General features: G+C 36.9%; 1 protein-coding gene across 2 annotated transcripts in view; it reads left to right on the forward strand.

The window, feature by feature from the left end:
- Positions 1 to 781: 781 nt before the first annotated feature.
- Positions 782 to 21,518, forward strand: part of vwc2l (von Willebrand factor C domain containing 2 like) — a 46,987-nt gene continuing 26,250 nt past the window's right edge. For both annotated transcript variants that reach the window (XM_016554748.1, XM_016554747.1), the window contains exons 1-3: positions 782 to 1,186; positions 2,710 to 3,181; positions 14,682 to 14,811. In XM_016554748.1, coding sequence (XP_016410234.1) covers positions 2,792 to 3,181; positions 14,682 to 14,811 — 520 coding nt within the window. In that variant the 5' untranslated portion in view covers positions 782 to 1,186; positions 2,710 to 2,791. The remainder of the gene's footprint in view (positions 1,187 to 2,709; positions 3,182 to 14,681; positions 14,812 to 21,518) is intronic.

Raw genomic sequence — 21,518 nt, forward strand, 5'->3', positions numbered from 1 at the left:
GGTCACTTAATGATCGGGGAAGGATAATTGCGTTTCTGGATATGTCATTTCTGAAGTGGGCATGATCAGCCTTCATTTGTAAATATTATAGACATCGGATTATCTGTTCTGTTGGAGTAAGCGATTTTTTGCACCAACTCGAATTGGAATGATTTTTGTGGTCTTATCATCACGAAGGTGCACTTGCTCGCTTGATTACGATTCCAACAAAGTGGAACCAGACATTTCAACGCGGTAAGTCGAGTCCAGCCACTTGGTTAAAATGTATTCGTGTTCATTGCAATACTTCAATGCAATAATAATTATGTTCACGATAATATTAATTACTAAAATGCATTTTTCTCTACATTCAAGGCAGGCAGTCTCTGCACAGATGCATTCAGCATGCCAGAGGCAGTCATTTTATTATAGACTAGACGTATTGTCAATACTAGACTTGCTTTCAGTGTAAAAAAGAAACTCTTTATTTGAAGTGCTTTCCTCTGGCAGCTCCTCTGCTTTTCTAAGTGTAGAATCTCACACTACCGTGCCGTTTTATGGTTAATTTCTCGTGCTTTCACGAGTGAAGAGGCATTTGGACCGAAGGCCATTACGCACTCGTTAAATTGAAGATGAAACGCTCCTCTGTTCTCATTCCTCTCCGCACTCAACTTAGTAGCGCTGTCTCAGACGATGCTTTTCTGTCTGCTCTGGCGGCGCGGGCATCTCCAATGTAGATTAACTTACTTTCGCAGTGGGGAAACGTAATGATATCGAATCTATTCTCGTTTATTAACTTGACATCAAAATGTTTTCTCGGCGGAGGTGCCGAAGACCAAATGGCGTTATACTGTTTCACCTGCAGTATTTGGGAGTTGATTTAAATGCCGCGGATGACTAGATGATCACGAGAAGGAAGTGCTTTTGTACAGATGTTTTGGATCTTTTTTCCTTCCTTTTTCATTTTCTGAGAGGTCACTTAATGATCGGGGAAGGATAATTGCGTTTCTGGATATGTCATTTCTGAAGTGGGCATGATCAGCCTTCATTTGTAAATATTATAGACATCGGATTATCTGTTCTGTTGGAGTAAGCGATTTTTTGCACCAACTCGAATTGGAATGATTTTTGTGGTCTTATCATCACGAAGGTGCACTTGCTCGCTTGATTACGATTCCAACAAAGTGGAACCAGACATTTCAACGCGGTAAGTCGAGTCCAGCCACTTGGTTAAAATGTATTCGTGTTCATTGCAATACTTCAATGCAATAATAATTATGTTCACGATAATATTAATTACTAAAATGCATTTTTCTCTACATTCAAGGCAGGCAGTCTCTGCACAGATGCATTCAGCATGCCAGAGGCAGTCATTTTATTATAGACTAGACGTATTGTCAATACTAGACTTGCTTTCAGTGTAAAAAAGAAACTCTTTATTTGAAGTGCTTTCCTCTGGCAGCTCCTCTGCTTTTCTAAGTGTAGAATCTCACACTACCGTGCCGTTTTATGGTTAATTTCTCGTGCTTTCACGAGTGAAGAGGCATTTGGACCGAAGGCCATTACGCACTCGTTAATGACACAGAAACCGTGTCTTTTCTTCAGGGCTCTTGGAGTAGATGAAATTCAGAGCGTAGAAATGTACGGACATGGTCAATGCACACCTATCTGCAGTGCTATGAGGGATTAGAAGCTGGAGAGCTACCTGTTGTCCCTGGGAAATAGATATCCTGGCTAACTTTGTTGAGCGCTGTCTATGATGCCAGTGATTATCTGGGTTTTTGTTTTTGTTGATTTACCTACTTTGTTCATCGGGAATTGTTTTCTCGTACACACGCTTTTCTTTTGAAGTAATATCTTCACCCCCTCCTGATACAGAGCTTACTAATGCCAGAGCCAACACATAATGTAGGAGGAAAACACACCTCGTTTATATGAGCTGACTCTTCATCAATCTATGGGTATCTTCGGTGCATTCTGTATGGGAACAAATGGCAGATCTTTACCAGAGATTAACCAGTATGGGAGACCGGGGAGTGCTGTAACTTTGGGTGAGTTGTAACACCATCAGTTTAACCAATTAGAAATGAGCTACAAGAATGAAATCACTAACATACATGATCACCATCCTCACGAGAAGGCAGTAGAAGTTTTATACAAGAAATAAAAATAAAGAAAGCAAAATGTCAGGTTTACAAATTGATTTGCAAATTTGTGATCCCCTGAACCAGCTCATTCAGATTATTTAATCTAATATACAACATGTCTATTTTGCTATCTACATGTTTACATCGCGACTGACCAGATGCGGAGGGATGGGAGAAGGATATACAGCGATTTTTTTTAAATGCTAGAATTTAATTAAAAATAATCTCCATGTTTAACATTTGCGATATAAAATTAAATTATTACTGAATTAAAGTAAATTTGAGTACCACAACAAATTCATACACGACATTTAAAACTCACACCTCAAAGGTAGGTAATGGCACTTTATGTACTTGACACTTATTTATACAGTTTATTGAAGGTTTGTCATATATTTCTAAACTGCTAAAGAAAAAACATACGTTGTTACAACACTCCCCATTCATCCCTGTACATGGTTACTTTTTTTTCAGCAAACTGTACTTTAATCATTAACTTATAGTGTGACGATCTTTTTATCAGTTAACATAAAGAAAATGCATGCCCAGTTATCAAGCTACGGGTTGTTTACATTTCTTTCAGTGTCATATTTGCAGCATGGAGACTTACAACTTAAGGGACCTGAGACACTCTCCTTGAATGCGTCAGACTGCCGCGGCGAAGGATGGGCCCTTTTCTCCCGGCGATTTGCGTCGTGCTGCTCGCCCTGAACGCCGCTGTCTCGCCGGCCTCTGTCGGCCCTGAGGACTATCCCGCCACGGACGAGGCCGAGAGAACTGCCAACAATGACATCATTTTCGATGACTACCGAGGGAAAGGCTGCGTGGATGACAGTGGCTTCGTGTACAAACTCGGGGAACGCTTCTTCCCGGGCCACTCGAACTGCCCGTGCATGTGCACGGAGGACGGTCCTGTCTGTGACCAGCCCGAGTGCCCTAAAATACACCCCAAGTGCACCAAGGTGGAACACAACGGCTGTTGCCCCGAATGCAAGGAGGTCAAAAACTTCTGTGAATATAGAGGGAAGACTTATAAAATCCTGGAGGAGTTCAAGGTAGGATCACGCTGCCAATTACCAGAATAATTATTCTATGCACGAATATGGGGCTATTGTATGAATTTAGCATTGCATGTATCCCACACGCCTGTGGATAATTATTAGGTGAGTCTTGCACTCCAGCTGAAACCTCAACCATGTAGGCTACAGTGGAGAATCACATGGATATACAATGTCTAAAAGGAGTAAGCCTTCCATTTATTGTACTTTACACTGTTTGAATTTAATAATCATGCCTGCAAGTTTCACAAATCTGCCTCAAGACAGCATACATGACAATATATTTCAAATTCTGGCATCATATGTCAAAATCAGACATTCAAGACCACATATACACTATCGCACCACTATGTCCTTAAATATATGCATTTGCGAGGGTGGGTCCGTGCATGAGTGCAGTATGGGATATTGTGGGATAGTTTTATGCTTGTTTTACTCTTAGAGGCTCATCATGATAAGCCCTATCCATCACTATCAACTGTAATTTGATTAGAGCTGTGCCACAGAAACAATCCACTTGACAAAGTAATCCATTTAAAACTAGTGTGCATTTTCTCTTGATTTTAGATTCAAGTTATTTATATTGATCGGAAGAAGAAAGCAAACCCATCAATCATACAACAAAGCACTGAAGCATTCTTAAAACCCTCTACCGCACGCATTATGATAGACCTATAGAAAAAAATATTTGACTCTTTTTCTTTTCTAAGAATGGCTTAACTTGAAGTGCTGTAAAACATTTTTTTGAAAAAAATATTATTTTAAGGTACTTTATGATATGTTGCCATACGGCAACAGCATACAATAGTGGATCTAACTTAGAATAAGTGTAAATTGACTTATAGTTCATATTTTTCCTCAGAAATGTTGTTTGTGTTGATTCAATTGGTGCTATTATAAGCTTTAACACAATACTCAGCCATAGATAGATACATGAATGTTGTGCTGCATGATGAACCATTCAGCCAACTTGAGATTCATAAGACGTAGAACTGACAAATAAATCATGCATTTGGTATGTCATGACCGCTTTATAAGGCCTAACATGTTGTAAGCTCTTTGGTGTCATGCCTCATATCAGCAGAGCACATATTTAACAGAAGTAGTCTAATAAGCAGTTGCAAGTACTAGATATTTATCTAATAATATGTAGTGTATATGAAACATAACTAACATCAGCAGGACCCTTGTTTACTTTGGTCCATTTCCACTGGCAGGGTTGGAAATAGAAGGTTGTACATATTTAATTCTCACATAACAGATACTCTCAGAAGAATTTATGTCAGAGAATTGAAACCTGCAACACCAGGAAGGCAACTGATGAGATAAAACAGTAAAAAAAAAAAAATTACTTTCACCCACAAAGCTAATTTCCAGGGTTAACGTGGGCTGTTTCAGCAAGTGCAAACGCTAATCTAAGTTTTAGGTATCAACAAAGGGCAAAGCAATAAATCATCACACACAAAATTAGTCTTTGGACTCCACCTCGCAAGTGCACCTTTTAGATTGTTTTCTGCACTTGTTAGCACCATTAATGGATTTCATCTCTCTTGCAAATTTGAATTCTGTACCCTTTGGGATTTTCTGATTTTGTCACAGTAATTTAAATATTAATATAAATATTCATGTTTAAAGTTATATTAATACATTGTGACATTAATGTTTATTTATTAATTTATTAGTTGAATATAATTTTGTATTAAAAATGCAATATTTAGTTGTAAAGATTGATGACACCGGGCAAAATCCTATTTTCAAAAAGATATTTTAGGGTAAACACAATATATTAAGTAGAAAGAACAGACCATAAGAAATGTTCTTTGATGTTTCTGATATTTATACTTCACTGGCCACATTGGTAATTATGTATTTAATCTTAGAAGTGATGCTTTGGATCTTTTTCATGGCTTTGCACTGCATGTATCTTGAATCTTCTCTCTCTAGAGAACAAGATATCGTTAGCATTCATCTTATGCTTACATCTGATTCATTGAGTGTAATCTTGAGATAATGTAAATTCAGGCCTTTTTAGGCAACCTGTCTCCTGACATTAAATGTATTGCAAAGATTATTATCTTAGACTATATTACCAGTAGATCAAAACCCGAACAATGTTTAATATCAGGATTACAGTGGGGTGGAAGGTCTATGTAATTCAGTCTCACACTGGGTGATGAATTTCCCATCCGGCAACATCTGATATATTATCACTCACCAGTTCTGTTGTATCAACATGGGGCTGGCCAGCTTCAGAGCTGCTTTTTGACAAAATCAGCATTTTATTGCAATACACAGTGTTTTCTTTGAGGTGTCAAGCTGTATTCAGTTTCACATACGTTGGCCACAATCAAATTAGAATCTACAAAAGCTGGCAAGGTTAGAGCACTTCATTTAGGCACCAACATCTAAGCAAACTTTTTGTGGCTAGCAAAAAGGTTAAATTACATAATTGGCATAGGGAAAGAGTCCCAAAGTCAAGCAGTTTCTTTTTAATTAGGGTCTCATAGACTTTTAAATTAAATCCATCTTTGTTAGGCGCCCGATTAGCCCTGTTTTGATGCAAGCGCATGTTTCAGCTAGACATATTTGCCCATGTAAGTCTGTTGATAAAAAGATCAGGTCCATCAATACCGCATGTTCTCTCCAACCTTGAGTGGAAGGACAACTTACAATCTTTTATTACCTCTAAAACGGTTTATCTGGCTCTATTGATTACCTCCTCTCAAAAGAGACCCTGATTGAAAACCCATAAACAAAGCCAAGCAATAACTAGCAGAAATCCCTTTTTGATCAGTTTTCCGCTCTGAATTTGACGTGCACATTAACCAAATGAGGCATCATCGCTCAATAGTGTCCAGTGAGATCTCTTTGAATTAAAAAGCAAGTACTGAGGTCCAGCTGCGAATGGGAATCAAAGGGCATCACGGTGCCTGATAGCTGATCCAATTAAGAGAAGCCGACAGGGTAACCTTTGGTGTGGGCTACATTGGCATTTCCTCAGCCGTTCTTTGGCGAGGACTGTGTTTACTTGGCTCTGCAGAAGTGGGAGGAGCCCCACTGAGATATGAATCTTACATGCGGAGAAGGCTTTTCACTGTAGAATGAGGCAGACCAATCAGTCAGTGGAGCTTCTTGTTGTTACTAATCGCTGCAAATGACAGCTGAGTGACGGATTTCCAAACGAAAGACCTGAAGTGCATTATCAAAGCGATGCACGCTGACCCGTGTGCAACCCAGCTTGACCCGGACAGTTATGTGGCTTTTTAAATGTCACAATTTCCAGGCTGAGGGTGATTGAAAGAGCTATAGGATTTATACCAACACAACAGAGTTAATCACATCACTTCTAAAGCATGGCGATAATTGTCTTGATTTTTACAATGTTCCAGTGAAAGTTCAGGAAGAGCATGTTCTTATAATCCTGAATAAACTATAACGGCCAATTACTTCACTGCTCTGGACCTGCACCTTTTCTCTCTGTACACTGTGTATTAGGATGCCAAACCAGCTCTTTTAGATCATAATAAAAGGAATTTGTGAAATATTTTAATCATTTAAGAAATGTAATATTTTATGCAATATAAAAATACAAGCACAGCGGTTGCAAAAAAAGTATTTGGACATTTATGCATCACTTAAAAGTGTATATTACTGGATTAGATCATTGAAAAAAATAAAAATGCAAGCACACTTAAGCAAGCACAAATCAAAAATGTGGGGTCAGTAAGATATTAGTAAGAAAGCAACAATATACAGTACAAGTGCTGTGACAAGTCTCAGTTAGTCTAGCACAGTGCACATAGCAAGGTGTTTTAATAAATTAGACCAAAATGAATAGAATAGAATAGAATAGAATAGAATAGAGCAAGGATGCATTATATTGAGGATTGCTTTTATTGAGCAAGGATGCATTATATTAATCAAAAGTGACTGTAAAGACATTTATTGTTACAAAAGATTTCTATTCCAAATAAATACATGTTCTTCAGAACTTTCTATTCATCAAAGAATCCTTAAAATCATGGTTAACACAAAAGCACAACTGTTTTCAACATTGATGAGTTTCTTGTGCACCAAATTAGCATATTAGAATGATTTCTGAAGGATCATTAAGACCATTGGAGTAATTGCTGCTGAATATTCAGCTTTGCCATCACAGGAATAAATGACCCTTTTAAAATATATTAAAATAAAAACAGATACTTGAAATTGTAATAATATTTCACAATATTACTCTTTTTGCTGTATTTTTGATCAAATGAATGCAGTCTTGTGAACATAAGAGAATCTTACAAGATCAAAAAAATACAACAACAACAACAAAAATCTTACTGACCCCAAAGGAGAACTGGGACCATTTTATTAGTTAAAAATAATCACTTTTTTTTTTTTTTTTTTACAGATACTACTTGGTTTGATAGTTTGCAACTAATGTAAAGAAAGTGTCCAAATACATTTTGGTGCCACCTTACCCAAGAACAACATATATAACACTAGGAGTGTAACAACATATAAAACGCATGATTAAGTGGTACATTTTGGTGATTTTAGGGGGCAGTGGGATTGGGGTTCTGGGGGGTAGTGGTTCCTTTTCTGCTGTTGTGTTATATTCCCTAAGAGCTCTGAAACTTACCCTCAGTAGGTGTTTCACCTACAGGGTTCCCCAGCAGCTGTGGAAGGGAGCCACTCCACCGCCGCACCCCCAGCCACTGCTCAGCTGCAAGCAAGAGGCCAGAGCTATTGGGTGAGTTCAGATCCCAGGCAGAAAGTCTAGGGCCGGGATGTGAGCTCTGAACGATCCCGTCTGTGCGCCTGGGATTACCAGAGAGAGGAATACCTGTGAGAGAGGGTGAGAAAATGAAGATGTGAGGGAATGGCTTATAGATAATAAAATACGCAAAATAAAATTAGACATATCATTTCATAAGGTCTCATATCTGGGCACCTTCATTGGATTTTTCTTGCTGAATCCTCAAGCATTCAGAGAAAACATTGTTTTGTAAATGAATCAGATAACACTCTCGGTTCCTCAAGGTTTTGAATAGTCTTTTCACAAATATCGCTCAGTGCTTAAACAATAGAACAGTGCACCGGCATCTCAGAACAGGCGGCAGTGCATTTTTCATGCTGAATATTCAATGATGAAATGCCAATTTAAATCCCATCAAAAACAAGGCAGTGTTTATCACTGTCTAGAGACTGCAACTTTATTAAAACAGATATGTAGAGTAATTGGTATAGTATAGAAACCTGTTTCCACCAAAAGACAGAAAAATGAAAAAGGTAATTGCGACTTTTCATCTCACTATTTATTAATTAACAATCAAATTAATTAATTAATCAATTAATGAATTTTCTCACAATTCTGAGAAGAAAAGTCTGATCAGTGAGATATAAACACACAAAAGTGAAAAAGGTCAGAAGTGTGACATAAAAAGTCCGAATTTTTTATTCTGTGGCAAAAAAAAAAAAAAAAATTTGGGAAAAAAGTCAATTGCGAGAAATACACTTGTACAGATGTAAACTTGGAATTGCGAGAAAAAGTACGAATTCTGTGTTTGTACTTTGCAATTCTGACTTTTTTCTCCGAATTCCGAGTTTACATTGTGCAATTCTGTGTTATGTCTCACTTTTCTCACTTTTTGTTCTCAGAATTGCAAGAAACAAAGTACAAATTGAGATATGAATTCAGAATTGCAACAAAAAATCTGAATTGTGAGATAAAAAGTCTTAATTGCCCTTTTTATTTATTTATTCTGTGGCGGAAACAGGCTTCTATAGTTTATTGCTTAAAAACATTTCAACTATAACATATATCTCTCTTTTTCTCTCACACATGCACATACACACAAAATAAGTTGCCCTCTCATCTGAATATGCTACAGTGAGCAGTAATTAGTGACTGTACTCGCAAACTCTGACACCTGTGAGAGGAAATAGCTATAAAAAGCACCTGAAATGAATTGCTTAAATTGATTTTCCGATCCAACTGCCTGAGGAAGAAGCATAGTTTTAATTTAAAACACTGATTAAAAGCTAACAAGTAGGCCGGCCGAAACTGGAACTATGAAATGGTTTCAGAAAAGTTTAATCTCATATTCCAATTGCTTCAAGCTGAAATCAGTGGTCCCTTCAGTATCTTCATTTTCCCACCATCCTCTCGGTCTTGTATTCCCCGATCCTGGTGTTGTTTTAACATAGTCACATAGGAATGCAACCTTTGCAACCAACCGTGATCTTTAACATTTTCTGAAGGCATTTCGCATGAACCTTTTAGTCACCCCCATGTCTGGAACTACATTTCCCAGAATGCTGTCAGAACGATGCAGCTCAGCCTCTGTGCTTAAACTCATGAGGATCTGATGACTCAAGCTCAGTGCATATGAGCCATCAGTGGCACCATTAGTGAATATAACCGGTTTTAACCTCTTTTTACCACTTTGGAACCAGCATGCCTACACAATTCTGTGGTGAGGCCCCATGGAGGAAATTCTGTCATTATTTACTCACCTTCACGGCATTCCAAACCCATAGTTTGGAATGTTTTCCAGGTGTTATTTTGTCTTTGGGAATTTCCGTTGAACCAAATAGTGACTGTGTCTGTCAAAGTCTAATAAGGACTCAAATCACCATAACAGAATGATGAAAGTGACTATAGACTATAGTTTGATTTGTGTTATCGATTAATAACTATTTCTACTTTATTGGGCATGAGTCATATGGTGACTTTATCGACAATTTTTTTGTCCAGTTTTAAACTTGACTTTTATGGTCACTGTAAACTTCTTGTTATGTGGAAACAAGCTGCATAAACAAATATTACAACCTCTCATATTTTGTTGCATGATATATACTGTATATAAGCATAGGTATAGGAAAAAACAAAGGTGAGCTAATAATGGCAGAAATGAAATGATGCTTTCTCAATTTGGGGTGAACTAATCTTTCCATTTCTACAGATCATGTCACACATACTAACAACGCATGTCTGCTGGAACATTTAGACATTTAACCATCATTCTTCTCACACTTCGCAACCATCCATGTAAAAGTCACATACACTACCATTCAAAAGTTTGGGTTACAAATCAGCATTTTAGAATGATTTCTGAAGGATCATGTGATGCTAATAGTTGCTGAAAAGCTCTTGAATCTTGGTTGATTTTGAAACAATGCAGGCCCAGGCTGAAGAAGTCATTGTCCACTGGAGCAGAAAAGAGTATGCTTCCTCATTCTGTGCAGCGTGGCGAGATAAAACCATCAGTGTTAAACTGATTCATACAGCGTCGACGAATCTAAATGTAACTGGTCAGGTGTAAAATTAGCTAAATCGTCCTAATACTAGAGGCGTTTCCTCAGAAATGAAATCTTTTTAATCACATGAGCCATGAAGTAATCAATGTAATCGGACAACAGACCGAAAATGTCACAGACGTCCTTTTACACGTGTAACCCTGTGCAGTTACAGAATATTGTGCTCATACAGTCATCTGCCTTTCAATAAATGTTCAGACTGAGATCACTACCTGCAGAATGCCAAATACACTATTCAACACTCTCTCTACACCAGCGACTGCTTTAAGATTACATGGGAAGTACGACTTCTCGTATATATCTTTTTCCTATAAGTTAACTTTCTCCTACTGCTTATACTGTCTGAACATTTATATATTTATACACACAGAGAGAGAGAGAGAGAGAGAGAGAGAGAGAGAGAGTATATATTAGATAGATCCATGTAGCACTGTTGTCACTGTTATTATCACCATGTGCAGGATATGCTTGCTTTGGTTTGCATGTTAATAAGAGACAAGAGACAAAGTAAATGAAACCACAATTGGTCACACATCAAAACGAATCGCCAGTTGCCTTGGAATAATAATAATAACAATATTATAAACACATACTTTAAAATGTTTTTGAGTGAAAAAGCATTATTTGTGGATAATTTTGTCAATAGTCACTTTAGAAACTAGGGTGCATAAGCTCAAGTCAACAAGGCTTATGATCAATCAGTTACAAAAATAAATACCAAACAGTTGATAAAAAGATTGAATCCAATATTTTGTAGTAATATAGCATAAGGAAAAATGTATAAGCTATTTTATTTTTTTTTTTGTAGAATACTGGGAATTGACTGGGAATATCACAAGTATAGCAAAGTGTGAAAAAATCCCCCAAAATTATCAAAACTTGTTTGGGAATAGTTATACCCTGTGTTAGACAAATCAGTAAGTTTTAGTCCAATGCGATTATATATACTGCGTCATGCAAAAATGCATATACACAAATGCAATAATTATTCATTTAGAATTCATATATTTAAGTTTGACTTTTTTGTGCATTTGAAATCCTTTTGGAAAAAACAGCTTAAACCAGTCTGATCCTGGTCTGTTTTGCTGGTTTTTGAGAGATTTTACCCATGTGTCAGCTTATCAGCTCAAGAAACCTACATCTATAGCAGGTAAACCAGCTGAAGACCAGCTTGGCCTGGCTTTGAGACCTGCTAGCCCAGCCAAACCAGCTAAGACCAGCAAGCATCCCTATTCTGCTTAAGCTGTATTTTTCAGCAGGGAAATTGTACTCCTTTCATGAAATGACTCTGGCTTTTCCTTTCAGTTGATTTGCTTACATTTTGTTGGAGCCATGTTGCTGAATAATATATAATACTGTAAGCAGATAATTCTGGGAAGAGTAAAGCCTCTACAATAAGAGTGATCCAGGCCTAGCTACACAAAGAGTCTTTTCAGCAGAACATTTTCTGGCCCTCTTGTCCTGTACCGAATGAATGTAAATACTTTGTAAGGATGGTTTTTCATTAGTACTGAATGTACACTTTCAATCATAATACCCAGTTAAGACATTACTCAAGTGCCCTTATCAAAGTAAAAGGTTCAAGTTCATAGTTCGTTTTTTAGAGAGAATGTTAATCTCAGCATTCTCTACAGTATACACTATGAGAACCAGACGCTCATACCCACTGCTGCCCATTGTATCCTTTTTTTGCCTTGTGTTGGCTCTACGAAGAGTCTGGCACAATTACAAATGATTTGTATGGACAAGTTCACAAGCTCCTGTCCCACTGGACTGGATGCTGTTATCAATGGAGACCAGAGGATTATTAGTGTCCGTGCCACTTACACAGTGTGCAGAGACTAAAGGGCATGACCGCTGCCAGGACAGGGGTCCCGATCTCTGTCTGTCCTCGAGACCTTCAGCTGTGACCCACGCTGGCATAGACATGAGTCAGTGTCACCTCTGTGAATACATGAAATTCATGATTGAAACATTAGAGTGCTACAATAGTGCATCACAATTTATTCAAATACAAGGTTCAAGATTTTAAGTTTTTTAATTAGTATTAAATAAGTAATTATATTATAAATATAATAGCAATTTTATTATAATTAGTAACATGTTCTTGAAAGAAGTCTCTTATGTCCACCAATGCTGAATTGATTCAATCAAAAATACAATAAAAACTGATATTGTGAATTATTAATTATTATTAATTATTAAGTTAAAAGTTAAAGCATATCACTTTGAAGAGACTGCAGGGTTCAGGAGCTGAGGACAGAGTAAAAGTGCACAACACTGATGTACATTGTGGCACAAATAGGGAACAAATGTCCATTAAACAAAAAAAATGTGGAGTTTATGGATGTATAAAAAATAGTTCACCCACAAATCAGAATTTACTTAGGATTTACCCTCAGGCCATCCAAGATGTAGATGACTTTGTTTCTTCATCAGAACAGAAATTTAGCATTAAATTACTTGCTCACCAATGGATCCACTGCAGTGAATGGGTGCCATCAGAATGAAAGGCCAAACAGCTGATAAAAACATTAATGTCTTATGAAGAGAGGCATGTTTGTAAGAAACAAATCCGTTAACTATTCCTTTAATTAATATTAATGCTAGCACACATGACTTTGTGGTAAGACTTCAGCCAAAATTCAAAACTATTTGGGAAATGCAAATTTAACACTGCCCACCATCAAACATTATCATACCAACTGTGAAGTAGCATCGTTTGACTCACCTCAACAACCAAAAAGAATAGATTAAAAACATACCTGAACTGTGTGGGAAGCTGGTACATACTTACTCCAATAGACTTAAAGCTGGCACTGCTGCAAAAGATGCCTCTGCAGAATATTAAAATCTGTGGAATGTTAAAGTAATACATGTAGAGTTTTAGAAATTATCACAGAAAACCAAATTTCAGTGTGGGAAAGTGAGAACTGGTTAAGGGTCTAAATATTTTTACAAGGCACAGTGGGCTATATGGGTTTAAAACTTAATATTTTATGGCCTTTTGGGATCCATGTATTATTCAGCAGGTAGAGTAGTGTATTTCATTACAGACATCCATTGTAGGACTATCACATATTAATCTGGGCTATCTCCACTGACAAGTATGCACTGAACGGTATGGTCTCAACTTACATCTGTTGTTGTTCACTGGTTAGATACTGTCTGATTGAATTATTTATGATTAGTAATTATAAGCTGATCTCACAAATGTAAAGTCCCGCAATACCAAAGATATCTTTATGCATGCTAAGATCAAACTAATTATTGCTAACAAAAATTATTTCTAATAAGAAAGAAGGGGCCATTTAATTCAATATGAAATGTTTTGCAACCATTTTTAAATCTGGATGAATAATAGAAAAACGGGGAAGGACTTTTTAAAAGAAATTAATACTTTTATTCAGCAAGCATGCATTAAATTGATCAAGAGTGACAGTAAAGAAATACAAACTACTGTTTTCAACGCTGAGAGATCTTTTGAGCGCTGAATCTGAAGAATTATTAGACACTGAAGACTGGAGTAATGGCTGCTGAAAATTCAGCTTTGCAGCAATAAATAATATTTAAAAATGTTAAATAATATTTCACAATATTAGTTTTACAGTATTTAGCAAATAAATAACCATGAGGTTAATTGGTGTCTTTACACGGCCAAGTTAAGGCTACCCTGTGCCTGCTCAAATTCTGTGTAAAGACGTAATGCCACATAAAAACCAGACTAAATTATACCTGCTCTGACCCACATCAGTTCCTAATATCAACATACTTTACAAAGGTGCAACTGTTGTGTAAATTAATTTATGCCACCTCTGAGCAGCATTAAATAGTCTTTGAAAAGCACCTAATGCCACTTAAAGCACTTCTGTGCCACCTTTGCAGTGTAAATTTGGCATAAGAGACTTCATAGAGCATAAGAGACTTCTTTCAAAAGCATTAAAAATTCTTACCAATCCCAACTTTTTGAACTGTAGTGTACAAAGTAGCCAGCAGGTTGGAGGGGTGGATTGAAAAGGGAGAAAGTTTTGTGACATGGAGCAAGCACTTATACTGTTTTAATTTGGAATAGAATGCATTTATATATAAAAATAGAGTCAGTTTGATTTCATGTTGACTGTGTCAACTGTGATGTCTTACCTGTAACATTCTCTCACCGCATTGTTTTTCTCTGTCTCCCCAGCCTTCGCCCTGTGAATGGTGTCGCTGCGAGCCAAATAACGAGGTGCATTGTGTGGTCGCTGACTGTGCAGTACCAGAGTGTGTCAACCCAGTGTATGAGCCAGAACAGTGCTGCCCCATCTGTAAAAACGGTAAGAACAGCCTATTTCCTATTATAGGTTTATGGAGAAGACGAAAATACCTGCAAGGTGTACTTTAGAGAATTCCTTAGAGCACTCTCTCTACAATCCCAAAGGAAAGCGAATTGTTCCGCTGACTGGCATGTATCAGTGTTCAAGAAATAGCAGTGAGGTGGATGTGATAGTGTGGTATAAACAGACAGCTCCATGCACAGGTTGTTTAAAACCCACTCAAACTTTCTATTAGATTTCGGTGCCACCCGCTAGCGAGCTCTGATTACCAATCCTCTGCTCAATTACAGGGGAAATTTGGTTCAGATAAACAGTGTCCCATTGATTAAGACCATGCTAAGAAGGATTAATTGGCCAATGGGGACTCCTCTATCTCCTGTGTCTTGATGCACTAGTCAGCAAGGCCCGATTCCAAAATTACAATTATTGGATTCCAATGGCTCACTGGATGGCCAAGGGCAAGAGATATCCCTGAGTCAGTCCGATACAGAGGCACAAACACAAAGTGTAAGCTCAGTGAATCAGTGGGATAAATAAAATGTTGATCGGCACAATGCTTATAGGTCAAGTAGCCTGACATAGATTTAACCCTTGTGTTGTGCTGAAAATCCTGTACTTATTTTGGTGTACCCAGTCAAAAATGACCAGCCTTTTAAAAATTGCTTCTAAATCTCTCATTATGCTATATTATCACCAAATATTGGATTCAATCTTTTTGTCAACTTTTCTTTCAATTAAAACAGGTTTTGTATTACTTTTTGGAACTGACTGTAGGCCTCATTGATCTGAGCGTATGCACTTCAGTTTTCAAGTGGAAAAAAAGCATTATTTGTGGATAATTTTGGCAGTATTCACTCAGTATCTGAGCATTGTAGCCTGTGGGAATGCTACAAATGTAATATGGTGCAGAATACCAAAAAAGTTCAATGCAATAATATTAACTAGCAATTTTTGGAAAAGAAAAATCCATTACACGATGACTAAATCAACAAACTATAATAATAATAATACCTAGAAGTACCGAAATAGCAAAATTTGTGAACTTGTGAACATGAAAATGTTAACATTATTTTTCTACGCTGATACTGTATAATAAAAAATATTAGATTTAATTAAGCGTTGGTTTTGAAAGAACAGCCGCTTTTACATAAGAAAGCTTTAAAGGTATAAAAATATATGAGAGTATCAGCTAACCTTTTTTTTTTAACATAATAGATTTTAACAAGATAAAACTGTATCAAGTTCGCAAATTTCAGCCGAGTTTCTCTCTTCAGTTTTAAAGAAATCTTGCCGCTCTTCGGAGCGCCTCAGGAGACATGTTTGAAAATAGATTTGTAAAGAAAAATCATATCTAATCTTCTAAGTGCAACTTTAAAATCTATGAAATTCCCTCCTTTTTCCCTTCTGGAACACATTGACCTACATTTTCCAGGATCCACATTACAATCAGAAGTGTGGTGTAAGGTATAGTTGCTAAATAGAGACCGGCTGTGACTTTCTGCTTTACTAGCGCAGAAAGACAGCCAGAGATATGCACACACGGATACACAAACCTCGCCTACAGCCTGGAAGAGAACTAATCCAGGCAGACAGGGCATGGTGACGAGCTTGTGGTGCTGGCATTTTAGGGAGGCTGCGGTGGAGCCCGTCCCCTGGAGGAAATAGCCAAGTCTGCTTCCAAGATCTTTAAGGGGGTCATTATCAGGAAGAATCACATTTTACTTGATACTTTGAGATAAAAGTGTTCAATGTATTACATATATAATAAAATATCCTTTCAGACCTTAAACCTTCTCCTCCAGTACTGCATTTACGTAATGTGTTTCTCATGCAAAGATGGCGTTTACATCAGGGTCAGGCAAAATTCAGGAATGAAGATTTGGCTCTTTTTCAACTCATGAACTGGTATTTAAATTGAATTGGTTAAATCCTACAGGAAGTTGAGATGGAATAACAGGAAAGGGAATTTAGCAAATTGTAAATCAAAGAAATATAAAAGTAATGCATTCTGGAAAAGAGGCATTTTTGCACTCTGGTCCAAAAAAAATTTATTAAAAGTAAAAAAAAAATTATAATTTATATTATTATTCAGTCGGGACACATTAAACTGGCCAATAATGAGCATCAAATCAGCAATGATTTACAATGGTTTTTAAATCATTACATTTTAAATCATTAAATTCCGGTGACACTTAAGACCGGAAAAAAATGGCTGTTGAAAACTCAGCTTATCACATGAATAAATTACATTTTTAAAAATTATAAACAAGGAAAACAGGTTTATTAAATTGTAAAAAATATTTCATAATATTGCTATTTTTACTGTATTCTTGATCAAATAAATGCAACCTTATTAAGCATAAGAGACGTCTTTCTTTTTACATTTACCCGTTTGCTATCTCAATATAATACAATAAAAAAAAGCATTTCCAATTCAATTCTGGATGACATAACAGCCTGTTTAATTTTAAGGGTCACAAAAATATATTCTGACTGTTTTTGGTACTTTACTAATTGTTATAAGTGGGCCTCAGGGAGAAAAATTTAATAATAATAGCAATAACAAAATTTATATGAGCACTTTAAAGTAACGCTTTTCAGAGTATTTGCACCATAATGTTAACGACTATCCTTAAAATTCATGAACATTTTCTATTCCTGTTCATTTTAATCACGGCTTTGGTTTGAAATAACATCATAAACAGAATATATTATCTAAGAACTTGCTTGGATTTATTCAGTTGCAATTGTAGGAGAAAGAAAGGCAAAATAATTTGTTTGAGAGACTTTATCTCAGTTCAATCAATTCTAATAGTGTTGGTCAAGAGCTGTTCTAAACAGTCTGTCATGTAATCTCTCTCAGATTGTTTCACATGGACAAACTGAGACGGTAAATGTCAAGAGACACTTATCCCAGCATTGACGGAGCTGGCAGAGGATCAACAATGACACTGGGAATGCCAAGTCTCAGTCAATCAAAAGTCAGCATGACTGCATCGTTTTTTTATAGCACAATTCTCGACTTCCACAAACATATAGCTCACATCTGACTCTCGCATGTCATGTCAAAATGAAAGAAGCCTGGGAAGTATCACTTTGTTTTGAAGCCTCTCTTAATGAACCTCGCAGGAATGCGGTACTGTTTTTGCTGAAGTGAATTTGAACCTCAAAAACAGCCTCAAGAAAAAGTGATGTGCTGGCTTCCTACTGATGCTAATTACCAAATTATGCCTCTAAACATTGGCACATGATGCAGCCTTTTAAAACCCATGTTTACAAGAACTTTCACCAGCAGTACTAAGCTCAGTTTGTGCACTGCTGGAAAGACAACTGGCCATGTTTCTATGTGGGTGAGCCAATCGTGGGCAACCATCTCTCAGTAGCTTCAGTGGTTACCATAGTAATTGCTTGCTTGTAGGTTGCAGGCTAATCTGAGGGCAATGACGTGGGCCTCCACTGCAACAGAGTAACTTCACCTATGATGATGACTATGATCTGAAACATGCTGTAAATATATAGTTTGTATGCACTGCATGCTTCAATGTGAAGGAGCTACAGTTCACTATTTTGGCTGTAGTCACATACATTTTTCCATGCATTGTTTGCAATTAATAAATCTCCATATGAAATCCCTCTCAGGAAGTGCTCTGAGATTTGTTCACTTTAAGCTCATTGTTTGGTTCTCTTCTTATGTCCATTGTAAAAGCAAAAGTGCTCCAGGTTCACTTTGTGTTTACACCTTTGCCACCATTAGTTACTATAAAAAGACTCAAGGGTTTAACTGGACTGCATTGCTATGTGAAAGAGAAAATATTTGACAATTGCAGCTTAAGTGAACCAAGGACCGGTACAACCAAGGCCGACTGCAAATAGAACTGGTCTTTTTTACTCAGTTCACTTTTGGGACCTACTGTGAAGACCCTTAAGAGACTTTGTTAAAAGAAAGAAGTAATCACTTTCGTGGTTTTTGCCATTCAACGTTAGAGCTGCATTTTCAATGTAATTGTATGCCTTCTGTTCTTTTAGCCTTCATATCTGAGATTAAAGAAACACAAGATTTCAAATGTTTATCATATTATTCAAATCTCAATCAGTGTTTCAAAATAATACAATATGATTTTTTTTTTCCCCCAGACTTCAACAGAAAGAATGTAAAGTGATCCAAATCTTACAGTATTGAAGATAAGCACTTCCTGGTTTTCCACACTCCATAATGTTATAGGTCTTGTTATTGTTAAAATTAAACTAGTAAAAATAAGTAGAAGTAATACAAAGTAAATGTACTAAATCTAAAACTGATATAAAAACAAAGATATAAAAAAAAAAAATGACAAAAGCACCGCATAATTACTAAAAAATTTAAATAAAGGTAAAATGAAAACTGAAAATTACAAATATTAATGGTATATATTAATAATATAGCATAATAGTATTTTTATAATAATAGCACTTATGTAATATTACTACTATATAAGTAATAAAGTAACACCCTATGGGACATAAGTTGTTTAAAGCAATGGTTCACCCAAAAACTAAAATTTCTGAAAATGTACTCACTCTCAGGCCATCCAAGATGTAGATGAGTTTATTTCTTCATCATAAGGATTTGGAGAAATATAGCATTACATCACTTGCTCACCAATGGGTCCTCTGCAGTGAATGGGTGCCGTCAGAATGAGAGTCCAAACAGGATGTATAATGAATAGTTCACCCACAAATCAAAATTTGCTTAAGATTTACCTGCAGCCCATCCAAGATATAGATGAGTTTGTTTCTTCATGAGAACAGAAATTTAGCATTACATCACTTGCTCACCAGTGGCTCCTCAGCAGTGAATGGGTGCCATCAGAATGAAAGTCCTAACAGCTGATAAAAACATCACAATAATCCACAAGTAATCCACACAACTCCAGTCCATCAATTAAACTCTTGAGAAGTGAAAATATGCATGTTTTAAATAAGCAAATGCATGAAGGCATTTTAAAATTCAAAGCGTTGCTTCTGGATAAAAAACGAGTCCTCTTTCCATAATATTGCTTTCTCATTCTAATCCTTTAACGGACAATTATTAACTAATAAAAAACACATCTTACAACCTTATCGCTTACAATGTGCAATGATGTTGTAATCAAGGACTTGATCTTCTTAATAAACCAGTAGTCTTAAAACAGATGTCTGGGTCATTAAGGAATGGCATCGAGCACGATCTTATCCGTTATCTGTTTGGTACCTGTCCACCTGGCCAAGGTGTCCTTGCACCAGTGACGCTCTTTTCTATAGGATGATGAATAACCGCTCTTGGCTAGGCTAGTAGTCACGCATCTCTGTTTCACCCCCCTTGAAACGGTTGCTTTTGCACTTTTGCCAACAGCTCATAATTTGTACTGATGGAAATCAAATATTTGAGTGTATGTAAGACTCCTTCAGGTCTCATAGGAGCATGCAGAATATTGTAGGCAGTAAAGCAATTTGTGCACCGCTAACCCTGCCGCCCTATTGCAAGTCTATTAACATGTCTGTGATGTGGTTAAAAGGCAATCTAGTTGTTTTTCCCCCACAGTAAAAGGGAGGTCATGAAGCTTGAACTCTTTTTGAAATGTGCGGCACCACTGACTTTTACTGACATAGAGTGAGGACTATATTTCAGGAAATACTGCCACATCAAACCAGAAGTACTTTTCAAGGACTTGCTTGTCATCAAGAATGGCCTTACACATATGCTGAAATGTTACTTCTGTAAATGCTGATTTTTAATGGGCCAGGTATGGTGAATACACTTCTTCAGACCTGATGGTTAACTTATTCAGATCTCATTATCAAATAATCATAGTGCAACTACATTTGCAAAAAGAAAAAAAAAATTTGTCTGGCACATATATGTAGACGAAATTGCTTTATAAAACGGATAATTCTGGTCCTTGATTCTGATTGGTTGAGCCGCGTTCGAAGCTGTTGTAAATTACACTACAAGCATACACCTTTGTTTACTTCTGTGTTGCTCGGCAACCACTTTGTTGGAACCACAACTGTTTCTGAGGAACTACATTGTTTGGTGGAAGAATACTGTTTTTATTTATATCATTACACTTTATTTGCTCTGTTTTATTCTGTGAAACCTTACTACGTATATGGAATAACCATTTTATAAAAGCAATAAGCCCCATAAAGCCGTGGTTTACAGTGAATTTATAACAGCTAAGGGGCATTGTTAGGCACGACGCTTCTTGGGGCTTATTGCTTTAGTTTACAAAGAAATGCTTAACAGTGGCACTTTAAAGGGGTCATATGATGCTGCTAAAAAGAACATTATTTTGTGTATTTGGTGTAATGAAATGTGTTTATGCGGTTTAAGGATCAAAAAACACATTATTTTCCACATACTGTACATTATTGTTTCTCCTCTATGCCCCGCCTTTCTGAAACGCGTCGATTTTTACAAAACTAATCGGTCTGAAAAGCGAGGTGTGCTCTGATTAGCCAGCTATCCAGTGCGTTGTGATTGGACGAATTCCTCAAGCGTGTGACGGAAATGTTACACCCCTTACCACACTGTGATGCCGTGTCCCGGCGTGATGAGACAAAACCAATAAAACCCATTACAAACGAGGCATTTGTAGCATCCAGTGGGGACATAATTACGGATTATAATGACTTACACTGTCTTTTCACGCGTTGCGTTGCATCGCGCCGCGTAAACAAAACCATGT

This window comes from Sinocyclocheilus rhinocerous, unplaced genomic scaffold (genome assembly GCF_001515625.1).
Source record: "Sinocyclocheilus rhinocerous isolate Xijiao unplaced genomic scaffold, SAMN03320098_v1.1 scaffold226, whole genome shotgun sequence".
Taxonomy (NCBI): Eukaryota; Metazoa; Chordata; class Actinopteri; order Cypriniformes; family Cyprinidae; genus Sinocyclocheilus; species Sinocyclocheilus rhinocerous.